Raw genomic sequence first — 20,217 nt, forward strand, 5'->3', positions numbered from 1 at the left:
ATCCAGAAATGGAGGTGTAACGTCAGAGCAGGAGGACAAAGGTCACATCGATGATGAGGTCATTAGTGGGAGTTTCAGCCTTGCTTCTCCTTCCTAATGGGGCCATTACCTTCTGCTTCACTTCCATCATCTGAGGAGCAGGGTTCAACAAGTGTGTGTGGGGTCCTCACCCTGTTGTTGTGCATGCCCTGGGTGAACCCAGCTCTCACCTACAAGGGTATCAGTTTAGTGATTCCATTCCATCCTTTTTTTCCCTTTCAAACCATCCATCCATCTTCTAACCAGTTACCCTGCACAGGGCCAGGAGCCTATGACGGACGATTAACATTTATGAGAAATATAGAGGCACCAATTTTACTGGCTGTATGTCTGGACAGAAACTCACATACACAGTATGCAGAGCGGAGATGAGATTCGAACCCCAAACCCTGGAGGTGAGAAGCAGTCATGCTACAAACTGAGATGTGAAATAGAGACTCGACAATGAAACACGAGGCCAGACAGACAGACAAAGCCGTTTATTCTTGCATGAAGTTTTTGTTAAAAAAAAAGAAAAAAGCATATCTGACATTGATTTTCATCTATTCACTTCTGAAGAATCACCAGTGATTTCAAGAGCTACAAAATATCTCATCCTTCCCTTTGAAGGAGCATGAATGGGCGACGTCCTACCATCTCTGACAGGATTTATATAATGTGCATTTATAATGCACAGATCATAAACTTTATGTTTTAATTATTGGTCCTTTTGAGTACCAGCTTAAAGTAATTGTCCATTCATCTACCAAGGAATGGTTGAGGTCACTATGAATAAACAGTCGTCCCGTGGTAAACGTGTTACATTTTTTAAACACGCAGGTAAATTTTTTTTTCAATACTTCTTTAACACGACATGCATATGTACATATATGTGTGCGGGAACATAAATGACAAGTGAAGTTAACCTCTCGGTGTCTCAAACCGCTTGTCAAACACGTGATAGGCGTGAGGAGCACAGAGATCAAGGGATATTTTCTTAATCACTCATCGTGTGACAGGATGCAACTTGCTTTGCCATTAGTCAGGAAAATGTTTATGGTCAGTGCAGGAACCCAAGCAAAGGTCCTGAACTTCATTACTAAAAATTTCCTAAAAACGCATCTAGAACACAGGATCGCAATATACATAGTATCTATTCTTGCATAAGTTATTAATCCACACCTAGAACCTGACATAACGCTCTCACTTAAGTTCAAGGCATGTCAAACAGGATTAAATATTTTGTCTTGGAAAAAACATAAAAAGTGTTCAAGGAGTCAAGTAAAATATCACAGCTATTACACAAGCTTACTTGCACAGAATAGTAATGAAAAATAATTATTCCCCTAATTTTTGTAAAAAAGAGACAGGTATAGGAAAAAAAGATAAAAAAAAACGCATTAATATATTTCAGTTGGCCTTACTTGTGGACACGGATGATGTGGTCAGTTACAGAGTAAAGAGTAGTGGGGTGCTTGTGTGTCCTGTAGGAGGCGCTATTTTACAGTGTCTTCTTTAGTATTTTCCAGTTTCTTAATTGAATTATTTCTCAAGTTGCTATAACCACATTTTTGTTACATTTAGTGTGTAAGACCTTGTTTTACGCATGTTACTGCAGAAGACGAAAGCTGACCATGTCACAATTTAAGGAGTCAAAACCTTGCCGGGGAGTGGTGAGTTTCAGCGCAGGCCCTCGATGTAGTTGGCGGGGAGCATGCCAGAGCGTCCCGTCCTCTGCACCGTGCCGAACACCCAGCCCTCGTCGATGGGCTGCACGCCCACAATGACGTCCCCGTCCCGGAAGGACACCTCGTCGTGGTCCTGCGCCGTGTAGTCGTAGATGGCCCGGTAGGTTCTCTGCACGGTTAGGATTGGGGTTAGAGCTGCAGAGCATTGTGGGAAAGGCCAGGAGCGTGCTGGTACTCACCGTGACCGAGGCGTGCGGCGGAGACTGCAGGGATCGCATGGAGGACATGCTCGTCTGGTGCATATAACCGTAGCCCTGCGAGTGTCCGGTTGGGTGGTACGCTCCAGGTAGCACCGGGGCTGTATGGACCATAGAGAAATGCCATAGCATCACCGTAACTTCTTGCTACAGTTCTCCTAAGCCCAGTCTTCATGTAGTGGGCTGAAGTTCCCCAGAGGCTTACGAATATAGGACCCCCATCACCCCCCGCAACATCCGTCTTGTCTGCAATTCAGCCCTGACTGCCTCCTGATTTCAGTCAAAATGCTACTTTTTACTGACTCATTTCTCTAAATTGTCCATAATGTGGGGCCGGTGTGATTAAGTTGTCTGCTGCCTGCTCCAAGCCCCCCCCTCCCCCCCCCCCTACCCTGGGCAGGATAAGCTGGCATGGCTGTTTTTCTCAAACTTGGCACGGACTCTAACCTGCTTGCATTTCTACACATTCATTTTTAATCTACTAATATCCATTATGCCCGTTTTTGCCGGTACGTGCATCTTAGACTATATAATGATCTTGCTATTTGTAGAGCTTGCATTTATCACACAAAGTCTTTACTTGTGAATAATGAAAGAGTTCGGCATTGCAATGCACTCGCTGCATTTATTGCGTATGCGTCTGTGTTGATGGTCCTTTATGATGGTAAAAATGTGCATGTCTGTTAGAACTGTTTTTGGAGTCTTAATACTGCTAACTTCAAAGTAAAAGATGCTACTCAGGCAAGTAGACATTTGGTGAACCTTTTTTTTTTCCCCATGTGACATCATCGCTTTGGCTTTAATGTTTCCGTGGTGATGAGGAGGCTCACCAACTATGATGCCCGGTCTGCGCGGATCCATGTCCCCCGGGTGTGGGTATCCTCCCCTCGCCTCGGCCATCATCTGCTTGCTCCGCCTCATCCGCTCCATGTTGGCCTCTTCCATCCCCGGGGTGAACCCTCGCCCTCTCGTCTTCTCAAAATCTTCATGGTATTTTGCCTGCAGAGACAAAAGGCAAACTGAAAAAAATGTTCCCCTGCCTTGTGCATCTTGGGCCAAACTCTAGATTCACCGTACCTCTGCACTCAATAAATAGTTCTAAAAATATCGAAAGAAATTCTGTGCAACTTTGTAGTACAAAATATACAAAACGACATTAGGGACGATGATACAGGATCTAAAAATCCTAAAAAGGTACAGAATTCCGACACGCCAGTATCCAAACAGACAGCCGCACACCCTTTAAAGGTACATTTTGTTAACAAACAGCACACTTGTTATTCCGTTTCCAGGTGGTTAAACATTCATAAATGACGCATGACATCTCCTCCTTCAAAGTAAACAAAAAACATCAGACTACAAGTGACCTCAGTCCACCCTGGCGGTTGTCATGGCCACCCTCAGCCAATCACAGGAGATGGATACTGCCTCTCTGTGACATGCCTCTCCCAGCCCAGTGGGGATCACCCTGCAGCCCAAGGCTGTCTCAGTCCTTGAATTATGGTTGAACAGGGTCACCTGTGAAAGTCTGCCTTCTCCATGAGGGTCATCATTAGCTCTCTCATTAGCCGGCTTGAGTCTAAAGATATTCCTGTGCAGAACCCTGCGGGTTTCCCTGTCCAATGAAATCACTCAGATTTCCCTTCGTCAACACCCCTCGATGTCGACCGCCTACCCTCCAGTCACGGGATGAAATAACACGTCAAGCGTCTGACAAAATGAGGTCGAGCCCTCCAGCAAGCCCAGATGCACCCTGGCTTGTGAATTACGGATAATCTCGCCTTCTCCAAACTCGGTCGTCGCACTGGGATGTCAGACGGCTAATAAATACTACACATCAACACAGAAGTTATTTGCATAAATGAAGAAAAGAAATTATGGTATCACCCATAGATGGCCCGAAACAGACTTAATTAGGTTAACTTTCTGTCTACAGACAGTCAAAAACTCTAAATAATTCCAGTTCTACTCCGTTTGGCAATATGGATTAGGCAGCACACAAATGCTAAATGTTCTTAACGTTTATAAATAAGTATACCTCAAAAAGCCACAAAAACAAAGGAAAGTTTTGCGTGTAAATAGGAGGTTCATGCAACTATGTCAAAAGCTCAAAAATGTTGACTTAGAGTCAAAAGCAAGTTGGAGACGTACATGTTAACAGTCCACTCTGCATCAGTGCACGTTGGGACAGACTTGTTGAAATGGCTGTTGAAATGGCTGTTTTAATCCAACTTCACACCACAAGGTGGGGCTATGCGACTGAAACCAGTTACACACAGTACATTTGGGACCAGTAGTGAAAAGGTGAGAAACGCTCATTCAGTAATGTAACTGATACTGGCTTGAAATCAGACCCACTGCATTAAAACGTTTCCCTTAATTGGATACAGTGTTTATACTAAACCATAATACATTATTCTGTAAGGTCACAGGTGGGAGGTGAAATATATAGTTAACAGTGAAGAAGATACTCAGTTCAGTTTCGCTGTTCTTTAATTTCCTTCATAGTGATCACGGGGTAATCGTCTGAATCATCTGGAGAGAATATACATGTTATCATAATGTACTAAGAATGGAAAGAGAATCTGAATGAAAAATATCCCTAACACATGCTTTGTGTTTATCAAAACATATAGATCAGACAGAAATTAAATTCAGTTGATTAGTTGGAATCTGTTACCAGCAGCGCAAGATCTTAAAATCAATGACCTTTGAGTTTTTGGAGATTTCTCTATTAGAAATCATTGAAAGGACACAAACTTTGGCTGGTACCGGGACTTGTTTTGCTGTAAGAGGATTCCTAAGGAACCAAGACTAGGAGTGGTTCACGTTCAAACCAGAACTCACGCAGCACAGATCATTAAAACCCAAAACGAAACGCCTGGCGAACTGAAAGCCTCGTCGGCTCCTTCTGATTTTTGGAAAAGGTTCGTCGATACATGTCAAAAAGGTTAAATGTTTCCTTTTTAAACTCTTCAACAAAACACTGGTTTAAGTAATCAGCAATCAGTGATTACTAATTAAGTAATCAGTATAAATATGGGTAAAAAAAATAGGACATTAAGAGGTAAGAATGTACGTTCTCCACAAAGTTATTAACGATGAAAGAAAATACATGCTCACCTAAAACCAGTGTTTGTAATCAGCACAAAAGATTTTCCACTGTTATAAGTAGAAATTATTCTTCTCTCAATTTAGCTATAAGCTAAATATCACCAGCCTACTCTCGAACTCATAAGAAGTTTCATCTGGACCAAAAGGTAAGCACTGTCGCTAAAAATTCCTGTTCTCCCGAAGGACAAAAAAAAAAATTCACTCTGAGTGCAGTTTGTCAAACATACATACAGCCAGTGCAGCCGAAAATGACTGGAAGGAAGGCACTTCAAACGTGAGCACTATCAAGAAGGTCCTAAGAGTCTTCCTGGTGGTCTGTGGTTTACCTTGTATAATTGACTATTATAGGTTTCCATGGAAACCGCCGGGGGGGGGGGGGGGGGCATGAACAGTAAATGAAATTAAATGTTTATGAAGGTTAGCACGTGGATAGAGATCATTTTTACAGTTTATTCCCGAAAAGGGGTCACACTGCTCACACCAACACACACACCCAATGTCAATGCTGCTGCTAACAGGCTGGAGGGGGTGGGGGTGAACCAGGACATGATAATTATCCCCGGGACACGGGAGTCGATCCCCTCACACGGAGGTCTTTCTCACAAAGATATACGATAGAGATGCTGTTCCCCGACCAGATGTCACTCTGCATTCAGAAAGTTGAGCCACGCACTCCCTATTATCACTCCATGAATGTTCTTTTTTAATTAGCACCTCCCCCCCAGGCATGACGAAGCAGTTTTGCAGCTGTCACCCCTCCCCCCATCCCTGGTGACCTTGTTTGAGATGCAGGGGATGGTTTCAGGAACCAGAATGTGCTTTTTAAGGTTTAGCCCTTATATCTTTGTATCATCGACAGGGGGAGTGGAACATACTGACCAAACAGCCACACACTGTCTCCTCAGTGACACTGACAGAACAACCCAAACACCGTCTCCTTAGTGACAATAACAAGACAACCTAAGCACTGTCTCCTCAGTGACACTGACAGGACAATCTAAGCACTGTCTCCTCAGTGACACTGACAGGACAACCTAAGCACTGTCTCCTCAGTGACACTGACAGGACAACCTAATCACTGTCTCCTCAGTGACACTGACAGAACAACCCAAACACCGTCTCCTTAGTGACAATAACAAGACAACCTAAGCACTGTCTCCTCAGTGACACTGACAGGACAACCTAATCACTGTCTCCTCAGTGACACTGACAGGACAACCCAAGCACTGTCTCCTCAGTGACACTGACAGGACAATCCAAGCACTGTCTCCTCAGTGACACTGACAGGACAACCCAAGCACTGTCTCCTCAGTGACACTGACAGAACAACCCAAGCACTGTCTCCTCAGTGACACTGACAGGACAACCTAAGCACTGTCTCCTCAGTGACACTGACAGGACAACCTAAGCACTGTCTCCTCAGTGACACTGACAGGACAACCTAATCACTGTCTCCTCAGTGACACTGACAGGACAACCCAAGCACTGTCTCCTCAGTGACACTGACAGGACAATCCAAGCACTGTCTCCTCAGTGACACTGACAGGACAACCCAAGCACTGTCTCCTCAGTGACACTGACAGAACAACCCAAGCACTGTCTCCTCAGTGACACTGACAGAACAACCCAAGCACTGTCTCCTCAGTGACACTGACAGGACAATCCAAACACTGTCTCCTCGCTGACACTGACATAACAACCCAATCACTGTCTCCTCAGTGACACTGACAGAACAACCCAAGCACTGTCTCCTCTGTGACACTGACAGAACAACCCAAGCACTGTCTCCTCAGTGACACTGTAAGAACAACCCAAACACCGTCTCCTCAGTGACACTGACAGGACAACCTAATCACTGTCTCCTCTGTGACACTGACAGAACAACCCAAGCACTGTCTCCTCAGTGACACTGTAAGAACAACCCAAACACCGTCTCCTCAGTGACACTGACAGGACAACCTAATCACTGTCTCCTCAGTGACACTGACAGGACAACCCAAACACCGTCTCCTTAGTGACAATAACAAGACAACCTAAGCACTGTCTCCTCAGTGACACTGACAGGACAACCTAATCACTGTCTCCTCAGTGACACTGACAGGACAACCCAAGCACTGTCTCCTCAGTGACACTGACAGGACAATCCAAGCACTGTCTCCTCAGTGACACTGACAGGACAACCCAAGCACTGTCTCCTCAGTGACACTGACAGAACAACCCAAGCACTGTCTCCTCAGTGACACTGACAGAACAACCCAAGCACTGTCTCCTCAGTGACACTGACAGGACAACCTAAGCACTGTCTCCTCAGTGACACTGACAGGACAACCTAATCACTGTCTCCTTAGTGACACTGACAGGACAACCCAAGCACTGTCTCCTCAGTGACACTGACAGGACAACCTAATCACTGTCTCCTCAGTGACACTGACAGGACAACCCAAGCACTGTCTCCTCAGTGACACTGACAGGACAATCCAAGCACTGTCTCCTCAGTGACACTGACAGGACAATCCAAGCACTGTCTCCTCAGTGACACTGACAGGACAACCCAAGCACTGTCTCCTCAGTGACACTGACAGAACAACCCAAGCACTGTCTCCTCAGTGACACTGACAGGACAACCTAAGCACTGTCTCCTCAGTGACACTGACAGGACAACCTAATCACTGTCTCCTTAGTGACACTGACAGGACAACCCAAGCACTGTCTCCTCAGTGACACTGACAGGACAATCCAAGCACTGTCTCCTTAGTGACACTGACAGGACAATCCAAGCACTGTCTCCTTAGTGACACTGACAGGACAACCCAAGCACTGTCTCCTCAGTGACACTGACAGGACAATCCAAGCACTGTCTCCTCAGTGACACTGACAGGACAACCCAAGCACTGTCTCCTCAGTGACACTGACAGAACAACCCAAGCACTGTCTCCTCAGTGACACTGACAGAACAACCCAAGCACTGTCTCCTCAGTGACACTGACAGGACAATCCAAACACTGTCTCCTCGCTGACACTGACATAACAACCCAATCACTGTCTCCTCAGTGACACTGACAGAACAACCCAAGCACTGTCTCCTCTGTGACACTGACAGAACAACCCAAGCACTGTCTCCTCAGTGACACTGTAAGAACAACCCAAACACCGTCTCCTCAGTGACACTGACAGGACAACCTAATCACTGTCTCCTCTGTGACACTGACAGAACAACCCAAGCACTGTCTCCTCAGTGACACTGTAAGAACAACCCAAACACCGTCTCCTCAGTGACACTGACAGGACAACCTAATCACTGTCTCCTCAGTGACACTGACAGAACAACCCAAGCACTGTCTCCTCAGTGACACTGACAGGACAACCCAAGCACTGTCTCCTCAGTGACACTGACAGGACAACCCAAGCACTGTCTCCTCAGTGACACTGACAGAACAACCCAAGCACTGTCTCCTCTGTGACACTGACAGAACAACCCAAGCACTGTCTCCTCAGTGACACTGACAGAACAACCCAAGCACTGTCTCCTCAGTGACACTGACAGAACAACCCAAGCACTGTCTCCTCAGTGACACTGACAGGACAACCCAAGCACTGTCTCCTCAGTGACACTGACAGAACAACCCAAGCACTGTCTCCTCAATGACAATAATAGACCAGCCAGATGATGACCCAGCTGTGTGCCTGACAGTGACATAGAAGGACAGCAGAATACAAAATTTTGGCTCCTGTCTCATGTTATCATTTCCATTATTTTAATAGCAAATGCTTCAATGCAAACGCTCACACTTCGGTATTTTACATGTGGGGCACGGTGAGATAAGACTGCGCCACCTCAGGCTCACGATTACAGTGGATTTAACCTCAAGCACGTGACGTCTGATCATTATCGATCGTGTCTTGCTACCGTGGAGCAGAAGCAGGAGAGAGGTCTCACTAGCAAGCTCAGGGTTTCAGCTGAGTCACCGTGACCCCAGAAAGCACTTTGATCTCTCCCCCAGAGCAGTTTCCAGGAGCAAATCTGCCAACTTCAGCACCTTAACAAGTGTTAAGCCTGTGAAATGTATCGCAGCCACTGTTTTACTCAGCTGTGACTTACAGCAGGTTTGCTGCTAATATACCCTGAATGTCAAACCCTGATTATTTTTTCCTCACCCATAAAAGCTTTTTTTTTGGTCATCAAGTCGCACCTACAAATAGACTGTTTTATGAGTGTCATCCGCAAGTTCCTTCATAACCATGCATGATATAACTAAAAAAAATATCATAAAATAATAAACAGAACTGCAAGACTAATGAAAGCAAATGTTGGCATAGCTGATCAGTGCAGCTGCTCTGTGATGGGCTATGTCTCGTTAGCCAGGAAGGTTACATTTTTTATGGTGATGCGTACGGACAGTAACATCTCAGAATCAGACAATAAGCTTTCAGGGTGGGGGGCTTTCAATGCAATGCAATGTAATTCAATTCTCTTGAGTTAGATTTCACCTTAGCTATGCATGCAGTGAACCAAAAGGCTTTTATGTGGGGTCATGTGAAACGTTTATGTGCAACAGTCACACAATTACAGAAATTCATAGTTATCATCCAGAATGAAATTCATCTTTCGCAACCAGTTGCATTCTCAATGTGGACATTTTCCTTAAAAGCACATGTTCTGCTCTGAACCTATTTACTTCTGACTGCTAACCAATAGTGCCTCCCCAATATAACTTTAGAATCCATGTTGCTTCCAATACATACATACATAAATGCTTACATACATGCACACATATCAGGGTTGTAGGTTTGAGCCCCGTGTTGGATGAAGTTGTTTTACGAACTTCCCGTTAGGATCAATAATGTCACAATATAGCCACTTATTGATTTCAGTATCATACTGAGCCTTTAGCCTCTCTTAGGAAGCACCCCCCCCACCCCCCCCCCCCCCCCCGGCACAGGATGCCAGTTAAAAAAAAAGAAAGAAAGAAATTCACAGAGTTACTTTTAAATATGAAAATTTCTCCAAAATGTCAAGATTAGTGTGGATTTTTTTCACAAACATTCTGAACTCCAGGTTCATTGGCTGTAATATGTTTTCACAGGAATGTAGCTGTAATCTTTTCATGAATAATAGAGACACATATTGACCACACGGCTCAAATAAGCTATGGACTTATTTGTAAGTAACACAGCAAGCTTGTCTGAGCCTTAGGGACAATGAAAAATATATATGTATATTCTCACTTCGCCTACCACATCTTGCTCTCCATGAGACACACAAACACATAGGCAAGTGAGAACAAGCTTGGGGGGGTCACAGCACAGGATCAGCCAGTGTGCAGCCCCCCTGGAGCTGGGGGTAAAGGGCCTTGTTCAAGGGCCCAATGGTAGCATCAGGATACTGGCCGCAGAATTTGAACCAGCGATCTTCCAGGGTCTTCACCCACGGCGCCACAAAGATCACCCAACACGTACCAAACACTGAATTATGTCTCTTACCATAAGTTGAGCGGAATGTGTCCAAAAGATCTGGTAAGAAAGTGTAAATTGGTTAAAAGACCAAGCCTTACGGGACCAGCGATGCCACCCCAGCCCGGAGTCAGTGCCCAGGCTTTGGCACGGCAGCTTGGACCCGTCTGCAGTGGCTGGCATGTGGACAGCTGGCCGTCTCCGCTTCCCGTCTCATCTGCTCGTGTGCTCGCAAAACAAAACCCCAGTCCTTGTTTCCTCCCTGAAAAGCAAACACGCTCACGCTCCCATCAGACGCGGCCCGAAACGAGATGCAGAAATGCTCTGCTGTGTGGCCAGTGCCGAGGAGTAATTCATTCTATCATTTACATAAAATGTCATATGGACAGCGCGCAGCTGCTCCGTCTTCTATAAAAAGCCGCTTTTGAAGTGCGAGAGATAGCTACGGAGGCAGGATGACACACCAAATCCTTTCAGCTGAGGCTTCAGGTCATTCCTGAGAACTACAGGACTCGGGACTTGGTTATGACCTCATCTATTTTTTCACGTCAGTAAGCATCCCTGTAAGGTAAAGATTTTCAGGTGTTGCAGGGTGCCGAAGCACCCAACTCAAAAGACAAATTGCTGATCATCATCTATCAAGGAATGGCCGGCAGAGAAGGATTGCGGCAAAAATTCAGTCCTCAAACTGCTTGACAGGATAAATCAGAAAATGTAAACGATCCTCCACCTTACTGGAACAGGTATGTCAGGGAAAACGATGCATAATGTCCCAATTTCCTCTGGTATTGAATACTTGGCCGTCTACTTCCTGCTTCCCAAAGAGACCCATTCCCTTCAACTTGAGTAATAAACCAGGGATTGAGTCTGACAGACATTATTACCAGTGAGCATGTTGCAGCTCACAGGCAGGTCAAATCCCTGGTGGCCTCCATGTCGATTTCCTGAATCCTCTATGCGTCTATTTTAAGATATGAGGTGTACGTAATCACATACAGGGAGCTCTCTGACTCACAGAGAGAAGTACGGCGAGGGGAACGCCTTTCTCTTCTTCGTCAGAAGCCAAACCAAGCTCAGCCTCATGATGGACCCCTCCCCAACTCACTGAGAGGCCCATCGACGCCTGCCTTCCTGCCTCACACGGCAGTGGCCATTGCCTGCAATGCATTCTGGTCTAATGAGAGCCGCGAGCTCCTTGTCCTCAAACCACGCACGCAGTCATTCCACCTACTTGGGTCTTTTCTGTGTTGGTACGACGCGTTCCTACTCTTGACACATTGCAAGCTCACCGGAGGATGACGACTAAGAACTTCTGAGCACCTAGTCAGCTATCTGCACCGTTCCCGAGCTCAGACTGAACGACAAGCACAAACCGCACAGTGTTTTTGGTTCAGTTACAGAATCATCGTACAGCAAAACATAAATTGAGACGATTCACCTCAGCTTATACTTTTGCAAAATGGCAGGCATTCTACACCAACTTTTCCCTCCAAAATATTTGCCATGGCTTCTACCTCTGGCCCCGACTGGCTGGTAACTCCTAGCGCCCAGCCATTTAGGCGCTGGAAGGCAGTAAATGCGGTGTGCTGGCGTGGGAAAGTCCATCTGCAATACAGCAGGATCCCCTGCCAGTCAAGCTGACTGATTTTGGCAAAATGGCTGCTTTCCTTCTCAATGCGGGTAAATCCACAACAGCAGGCAGGACACTCTGCTCACAGAAGAATCCTCACATACTAGGACTCGCATTGAGCATAAAGGCCATTCTTAAGATGACAGGAAAGCTGACACTGGCATTAAAAAAATAATAAGTACATTAAACATTGCATTCTAGGATGTGGCAAATTCAAAATAGGAATGTCAACATGTTTAGGGTTAAATGCTAGAGCCAAATGTTAGAGCTAAATGCTTCCTTGATTTATATTAGCGGTATTACAGCAAAAGGTCAGAGTGACCATCTATAGCATTTGGTCATAAAATGTCTTTAGTGAGTCGTCAATCATCTCAATGACTTTTCACCAGTTATGACGCACCAAGCTAATGACTCAGGGGTATAAAGCAAGCAGCTACACACCCGAAGACCACTTTTGGAAATGTATTTTGGTTGGAGATCATCATTGCTAACTAGTCCTCTTTTTTTCTGAAGATGAGAGGGATGTTTTGAAACATAGATGGCAATGTGCGACATTTGAGAACTTATCCAGCTACTAATAGATTATTTTAACTTTATAATCCATTAGGAAAGGGAACCATTAAAATGTGAAGCGTTTTTACCAGTAAGGCCTGCTTGTGTTTCATCTATCCATCGTTAAAAAAGAACTCTTTTCCTAATAAGTGACTGAAATACTATTGAATGCTTATGTTACTTTGACATGTAAGTAGTCGGGCCCCAGTTTAGATTTTTAAAATGATTACGTAAATTTCAGCATATGCTGAAATACCGTGCAGGCCATTTTCAGCGTTTCCAAAAGCTCGGTCCATTAATTTTTTATTTATTCGTCTCATGTTCATCCTCGAATGAAAGCAGCCATTGTTCGCTTCCGTCTATTGGGTCGCAAACAAACAAACAAAAAAACAACACCCAGCCCCAGCCCACAAAATGCTGTCCTCAGATATAATAGGGTCAGTGAGCATTCGAAGGCTCCTTCATCATAACATTAGGCCAGCAAAGAGCTGGGGTGTGCAGTGTCACCGCTGCAGCGGATGCAGCCGAGGCGCACACCTGCACGCAATGCTACACTGGTGGTTAAAAGGATACATACACAATGCACTGTTTACTTATTCAGAAGTTAGAAAAAGCCATAGGCAGATGGATGGATGATTCCTTTCTCAGAAACGGTACCAGGGACACAGCAAATGAAACAAAATACTGTAATTACAAAGAGCAAATCTAAAAAAAAATGAAAAAAGAGAAGCACAAGCAAGAAAAATATAGAGACATGACAATACCATCTGTGCTATTCAAGATGTTTGCGGTCATTGCTGCACTAAACATCTGCCTCTGGACACGAGGACTTTTGCTGTTCTCCACCATACAAACTCGCGTTCTTGGGTTATAATTACAAGAAATGCATGAAAAATTTCAATAACAAAGCTTTCATTTTCAGGTACCCAGCTGCATATATTCATGTGGAAGCTCCGGTAGACATAAAAATTCTGAAACACTTTACTTCCAAACACTTTACAATCACTGTTGATCTTGCCATCATGCATTAAGCACCTCGTGCCTGCACCGGTCTGCCCCTGCATCGAGACTGAAATTTCAACCCCTGTATTAGCTTAAATTATATAATCTTGTTTTGTTTGACTCTTCTGCCGGCCCCTGGAGGATGGGCCCCCCCCTTTGGGTCTGGTTCCTCCCAAGGTTTCTTCCTCTTAGGGAGTTTTTCCTTGCCACCGTTGCCTTTGGCTTACTCACTGGGGGGTCTTTACGTGGCAGAAATGTAAAGCGCATTGAGACAGTGTAATGTTGTGATAATGCGCTATATAAATAAAATTGCCTTGCATTGCACTTAAGGCCACGTTTTAGTCATTTATAAACGCATTCATAACACATTATGATGCATTCATAAAGCATTATAAAAATGGCTATAAATACGTTATAGCCACAATTATTATGCATTATGAATGCTCTGTGAAGCTCTTAATAATGCAGTACAAAGCATTCTTAATGCTTATACCAACCATTATAATGAGTTATAAAGGCATCTATAGTGCATAATAGACGAGAGCTTCATGAAACATGCATAATGCATAATAAACATGACTATAAATGTGAAATGCCTTTTTATAAATATTTATAGTTTATAATGCTTTATGAATGCATTATAATGTGTTATGAATGTGTTTATGAATTACTAAAAATGGGGCCTTAAGGGGCACTAGAAATTCTTTGTTGATGTTCAGAATTTTGAAAGTTCCATATGAAGAATGTGAAAAAAATCAGTCCTCAAAGCAGCTGGACTATTATCTATTCATGTTCCCCCAGTTGGGCCCCCAGGTCAGTGAGGAATCGCGTACAATATTATTCATTCCGGCTAATATTATAGAAGTAAACTGATGTTGTAGGAGAAATGAAGTGAATAACTTACTGCTCTGGTATCCAGGCTGACAGGTTCATTAAGTTTTGAGGATGCAGGAGACAACTGCTCTCCAAGAAAAACTATCTTTGGAAAGGTCTCGTCAGCAGAAAACCTGGGCAGACTTTCAAGTATAACTTTAAGGGTCAGCTGCTAAGGTCAAACTCAACCCGTAAACTGGCGTCTGGCTCCATACAATGGCTTAGACTTTACCAGTGGCGGAGATCTGTGCTTCCAGAGATACGGTCAGTGGCACGATGCTCAGCCGTTTGTGACACACGTCTGCAAGCCTGTTGTCGGGACTAAAACGGGGGGGTCGCAGGCTGAGTTTGCACTGCCAAAATCTCTGAGATTGACCAGGCGTAGATATCATCATCATCATCATCATCATCATCATCTGTGGGCCGTGTAGAGGAGGAAAAGCCGCGCCCCTCTTCTGAAGGGACATTTCCATCAGGTCTTCCTGCGTCTTTGTCTTGAATCATTGTCATTAGCGTCGTCACCCACTCAATAACTAATAGATACTCTCCATCCATACTTCAGCCACAGGATCGCAGGCTGCCTATAGACTCTCATCCAAGCAGGACAGGGTCCAGGCCTATAGTATTCACCCCATCCCACCTGGCAGAGTGGAACAAAAAGCTTTTTTTCTTAGCTGCTGTGATCCCTTGTTCCCAGTTTGGACTTGGTGTGTCCTGCTCCTTTGTACCACCAATAATCCAGTCAGGAATCGGATGGTTTTACCCAATCATGTGGCATCAGTCCCACCCCTACTTAATCCCTGTTCACCTTGAAACAAAAAGCCTTCCCATAATGCACCCGCTGCCATCCTTCCCCATAATGCACCCTCACACGCAGACACAGGACGACATCTTGACAAATGGGCTCCATGTTCCCTTTCTTTGTACAAACCCCTTCTCTTATCTTATTACTGGCACATTAACGTAGAGAGAGATATTCAGCTACACTTGACAACCAACTGGCTGATAAAGTGGCGGTTGTATTCATTTTATTCTATTCCACATTAGGTCGCCTAGGAAACTATCACCTAGACAAGCATATCAGCAGTGGTCAAACACGCTTGAAAATTCTGGTAAGAGCAAAGAGCAAAAAAAAAGTATTCCAGGATATGGAAACGATGTATGACCTTCCAGATAAACTCACGGGAGGCAAAACCCTCTGATTAGAGAATGACAGTCAGTTTTCATCAGGACATTTTTATGTAAGTGAAACTCCCATGAGCAACTGGGACACTTCAAACCACCTCGCACAACATCTAATGACAGACACTGAAGACCAAAGGATGTGACCAGGCGGAGGTGGGGAAGGTTAGGTCCAGAGAGTACAGATCCAGAAGGTTTCGTTTCAGCCAACCAGTTGAGTGCTCTGCAACTGTGACTCTTGGTACTCAACTGTTCGGTTGAAGAAAAAACTCGGTCTGGATTTGTACTTCCTGGAGCTGAACTTTCCGCCTCCATGAACAGGCACAGATTGAATAAAAACAAACAGCAAAAGCTGTGTAGTGTAACTGTGTGCTGATCTTTCTCAAGAAGACTAGCCCAACGCTCCCTTCCGCGCCGCCTCGCGTGTACAAAAGCCATTCTCGTCATTCCTTCACTCCAGCAGATTAAAGAGGTGGCAGCAGGCAAGGTGGACCTCCTGGAGCAGATGCGACATCCGCACAGCTGCTAACCCCCCACCCCCGGCCTTGAGTCCATCTGCACCTGGACCTCTGTGGCAGGCGCCAGCGAAGCTCAGGACGCCAACAGGAAGACTGCCGTTCTTCTGCCCTTAGAGACAATATTGACGTCGTCAATAATGACGACCGGGCCAACCATGCGCGACGACCACCTGTTCAACAACACGCGGCATCCCGCGGAAAAGGTCAGCGTGATATTCCCCCGCAGTGCCATAAAGCCTGAGCTACGGCGGCATTTTGCAGATGCATATGGGTGATATCCGGGCCGCCGGGAAGCAGGCAGGATGCTTGTCAGACGGCATATTAATACAGCCCCTTGTTTGGGTCACCGCCATAAAACCCGCAGCGGGTAACTGCTTCACTCTCTTGCCTAGTGGACATTTTTATTCGACGTGACTTTGCACAGATGGATGTTTTAATGGTCCAGCTCTGGTTAAGTTCCCTGCTCTCTCCAGGAATTTCAGATTAGAAGACCTTGCCCATACCAGCTTGGCGTACTGTCTTGGTATTAATGAATTTGTTCATTTTTACCATACACTACAACTGACAGGATATACCAGAACATCATTTAAGACTTTTACAATCTTCTTAAACCTGGGGATCATTTACCTACAAATGTTTAAATGACACCCAATTTAACTTCTCAACTATATGAATATTCAAACCTTTCCAACCATGTGTTACTTGTCCTTCATCCTGTCATCTATCTATCTATCTATCTATCTATCTATCTATCTATCTATCTACCTATTTAGTGTTTGCCAGAAACATCTTTGACTGCCTTTATCCAAAGTCTCCAGTGCCATACCACATTTCATTCCTGCTCCACTACTGCTACTACATATCTGCTGTGTACCTCCTCAGTTTAGAGAGTGAACCCGGCAGGTTGTGGGTTCAAATCCCATGACTGCTCTCTGGCACCAAGCTTTGTTCATTTGCATGTTGCTTTAGATAAATGCTCCTAAATAAATGCTATAAAAATAAACATGCTTTACCTCAGGCTGCTCGAGTACATCCTACGAATTTCAGTTTCAGTTTCTCCTTCACCTTTCCTGTAGAACAATGCTGTCTCCTCATAGGGATTTGACGGGAAGGTGCAGTTTGGGTGGAATGCTGCACTGGGTCTGTACTCACACCCATGTGAAGTACCTTGGGGCAACTGTTGTTAAAGGCGCTATATAAAAATAAATTCCATTGAATTGAACTGAACTTCAAACTCATCTCAATAAAATACCACCTTTGACGCGTTAGTATACTTAGACTTGTTGCAAATCTTCACGATGGTCTTTAAGGTACACTATGTTTAGCAATGGCTTCTCTCTTCTCCCCATGCCAGTAGAGGCTATTGTTGTAAAGTGTCCTGTTCACTTTTGTCTGACGACAAACTAACCCATTGTCAGCCATTTCGATGTGCAGCTCTTTCACAGGTTTACTCGACCCCAGACCTGTATCCCTCGTCAGTCTCCTCAACCGGTCACTCTGAACAGATCTGGATGCTCCTTCTATTTTGTCAAGAAGTAAGTAAATGATCATTCAGAGACTCTGATCATTTAAGAAATATCTCGCAATCTGCATCGCTCGGGTACTCAGTCTGTAATTCACTCTGAAATGTTTTCTAGGTTTGAAAAATCATTATTAATGACCATCACAGAAATGAGGACCTTATTCCTAAACTCAGAAGAAACACAATTTCTACACACGGGTAGCAACAACTCACTTGGAATAAATTTCACAAGAGCAAAAGATCAGACTCATGTTCTTTTTCTTTTTTTAGTTATTCTACCCTATCATTTTGTTTTTTTTTGAAAATGCAGTGTAGGTCTGGTGTACGACAGATGTCTAGCTGCTATTGCAGCACCGTATTTCAAAATCCATCGTCAGGATTTTAGCAAAAATCATCACCGATTCACGGGGACATTTAAATCATGTGATCACAAGTGCGATCGCACCTTGCTAACAGGCAGGGATTAGTGCAACGCGACGTGACTCATCTCCCATGAAGGAGCGAGACAGATTAGTAAACAAAGCTGCCAAATAAGAAGCTGCTAGCGTCACACCCGGTTGCCTGGAGGAAAACATGAATGGTTATTGGCTTTTCCTTAAAGTATTAAAAGGATATTTAAGGCTTTTTATTATAGCTAAGATGCTAGCTAAAAGGGTTGCTATACTGCATCAGCGGGAAACCTTAAAATGCAACTATAACCAACCCAAACATTTGTTTAGCTTGAACTAAAATACAAGAAACGCATTCTGTTTACTGATTTGTGTCATATTTGACCTGATTAGTAAATATTTCCAGGCAATTAACTGCCTGACATTGCCTTTAATGAGAGAAACAAAGCATCCAACTATGTTTCAAGCTCTGTTCTTTTCATGTTTTACTAGAAGCAGAGATCTCTGTGAACCGGCACTGGCAGCCGACATGTTGCATCCAGGATGTCAACACATGCAAAACATCCATTATCTTTTTTTGCTGCGTTTTTGCTTCTGGGGGTGGGAGGGGGAGAGTGGATTGTGCCACGGCCCAAATTCCACAAGCCATGGTTCATGAATGGAGTGCTTGTTGAGGGTGACAGTGAGGGGGGGCCAGGAATGCTTCAGAGCGGGCAGAGAGCTTTCCAGGAACGGCTAAGGCAGGCAGAACACAGGACCCAGTGACGTTCAACAATCACCTTCCGGAATCAGCCAACCAAACGCCTTGCCCGGGTCACCTGACCTGCCGCATGCCAGTCACTGTTGCGCGGTAACGTTGCTGCAGGATGTCACAGACCCTTTTCTTAAAAGCCTTACGAATGCGTTAGAATAATAACCAAATCCTGCTGCAGACATCAGTGCCCGATAGGTAAAGCAGTATAAAATTGTCATAAAAATGCACATTTATAACGGACAGAACACTACAGAGGATTATAAGGACGGACCTGCTTTCTAATGCTTAGTAACCCTGCTGCAGCGATACACTCACAAGAATCTGCATCCGTGGCTCTCCGGTCACCTGAGTCGGCGCTTCTGCTGAGTGTCACCTCCTTCCCGTCAATTTCCTCCTACAGTTAATTACATCCCCGACTGCTTTGTCAAGTGGAGGTCTGGCTAATCAAATAATGGGCGGCTGATTGTAAGACTCCCTTACATCTAGACAGACAGACTCACACAAACACACACAGATAGCATCCACCCCCCGCCCCCCCCCAACAGAAACGTTAATTAAGATTGGAGGCCTTCATGAACTGTCTGAAATTGCATACATATGGCGGAATAATGTGATTTCACGGCCTAGGGGTGTGCATGGTGTCCACCAGATCTGGAGAACGTCATGGAACTTCTAACAGGTGTCCCAGTCTGGCCCGTTTTAGACGGTGACGAAGCACCGCCACACACTGTGAGACGAGGGTCAGCGGAGTGATGCAGCCCATGCGTGAAATGGGACAATGGGAAAGGTGTCATTAACTTCAGATGCTTTGCTTTGCAAGGATACAGAGTCTGTCCTCCCTCAATCCCAGCATGCACCTCTCACAGGAAGCACGGCTGATGTCTCTTTATGTGCTTATACAACTTCCTGTATTTTACAGTTTCAACCAGGCAATCTAGTAAGAGAAAATATCTTCTTTTGCGTAATGAGGAAATGCCAAAACGTGAGCTGTACCTTGACACAAATAAACACTGTAGCGGAGGAACGACCTTCAGTTGAATAAGCTACATTATGAAGTTTATATAGTAACGTAAATACCGGGTACTTAATATTGAAAATGAATGCAAATCTGTGACATTCCATTGTATGTGAAAGACACTGTCACCATAGATACACTAGATTATCAAATACTGCAATTAACCAGTAAATTGCGATTCATTGTGTTACAAACTTTCTATCAATATTTTGAAACTGTATTCATGTATCGACTTATTACTTTATCACAGTA

General features: G+C 44.6%; 1 protein-coding gene across 1 annotated transcript in view; it reads right to left on the bottom strand.

Moving 5' to 3' along the window:
- Window positions 1-503: 503 nt before the first annotated feature.
- nebl (nebulette) overlaps window positions 504-20,217 on the bottom strand; it is a 41,119-nt gene continuing 21,405 nt past the window's right edge. The window contains exons 5-7 of the mRNA XM_049011114.1: window positions 2,794-2,962; window positions 1,946-2,064; window positions 504-1,875 (exon numbers count right to left, since the gene is read on the bottom strand). Of these exons, the coding sequence (XP_048867071.1) occupies window positions 1,699-1,875; window positions 1,946-2,064; window positions 2,794-2,962 (465 nt within the window). The 3' untranslated portion in view covers window positions 504-1,698. The remainder of the gene's footprint in view (window positions 1,876-1,945; window positions 2,065-2,793; window positions 2,963-20,217) is intronic.

The sequence above is a fragment of the Brienomyrus brachyistius genome, chromosome 4 (genome assembly GCF_023856365.1).
Source record: "Brienomyrus brachyistius isolate T26 chromosome 4, BBRACH_0.4, whole genome shotgun sequence".
NCBI classification, from domain to species: domain Eukaryota; kingdom Metazoa; phylum Chordata; class Actinopteri; order Osteoglossiformes; family Mormyridae; genus Brienomyrus; species Brienomyrus brachyistius.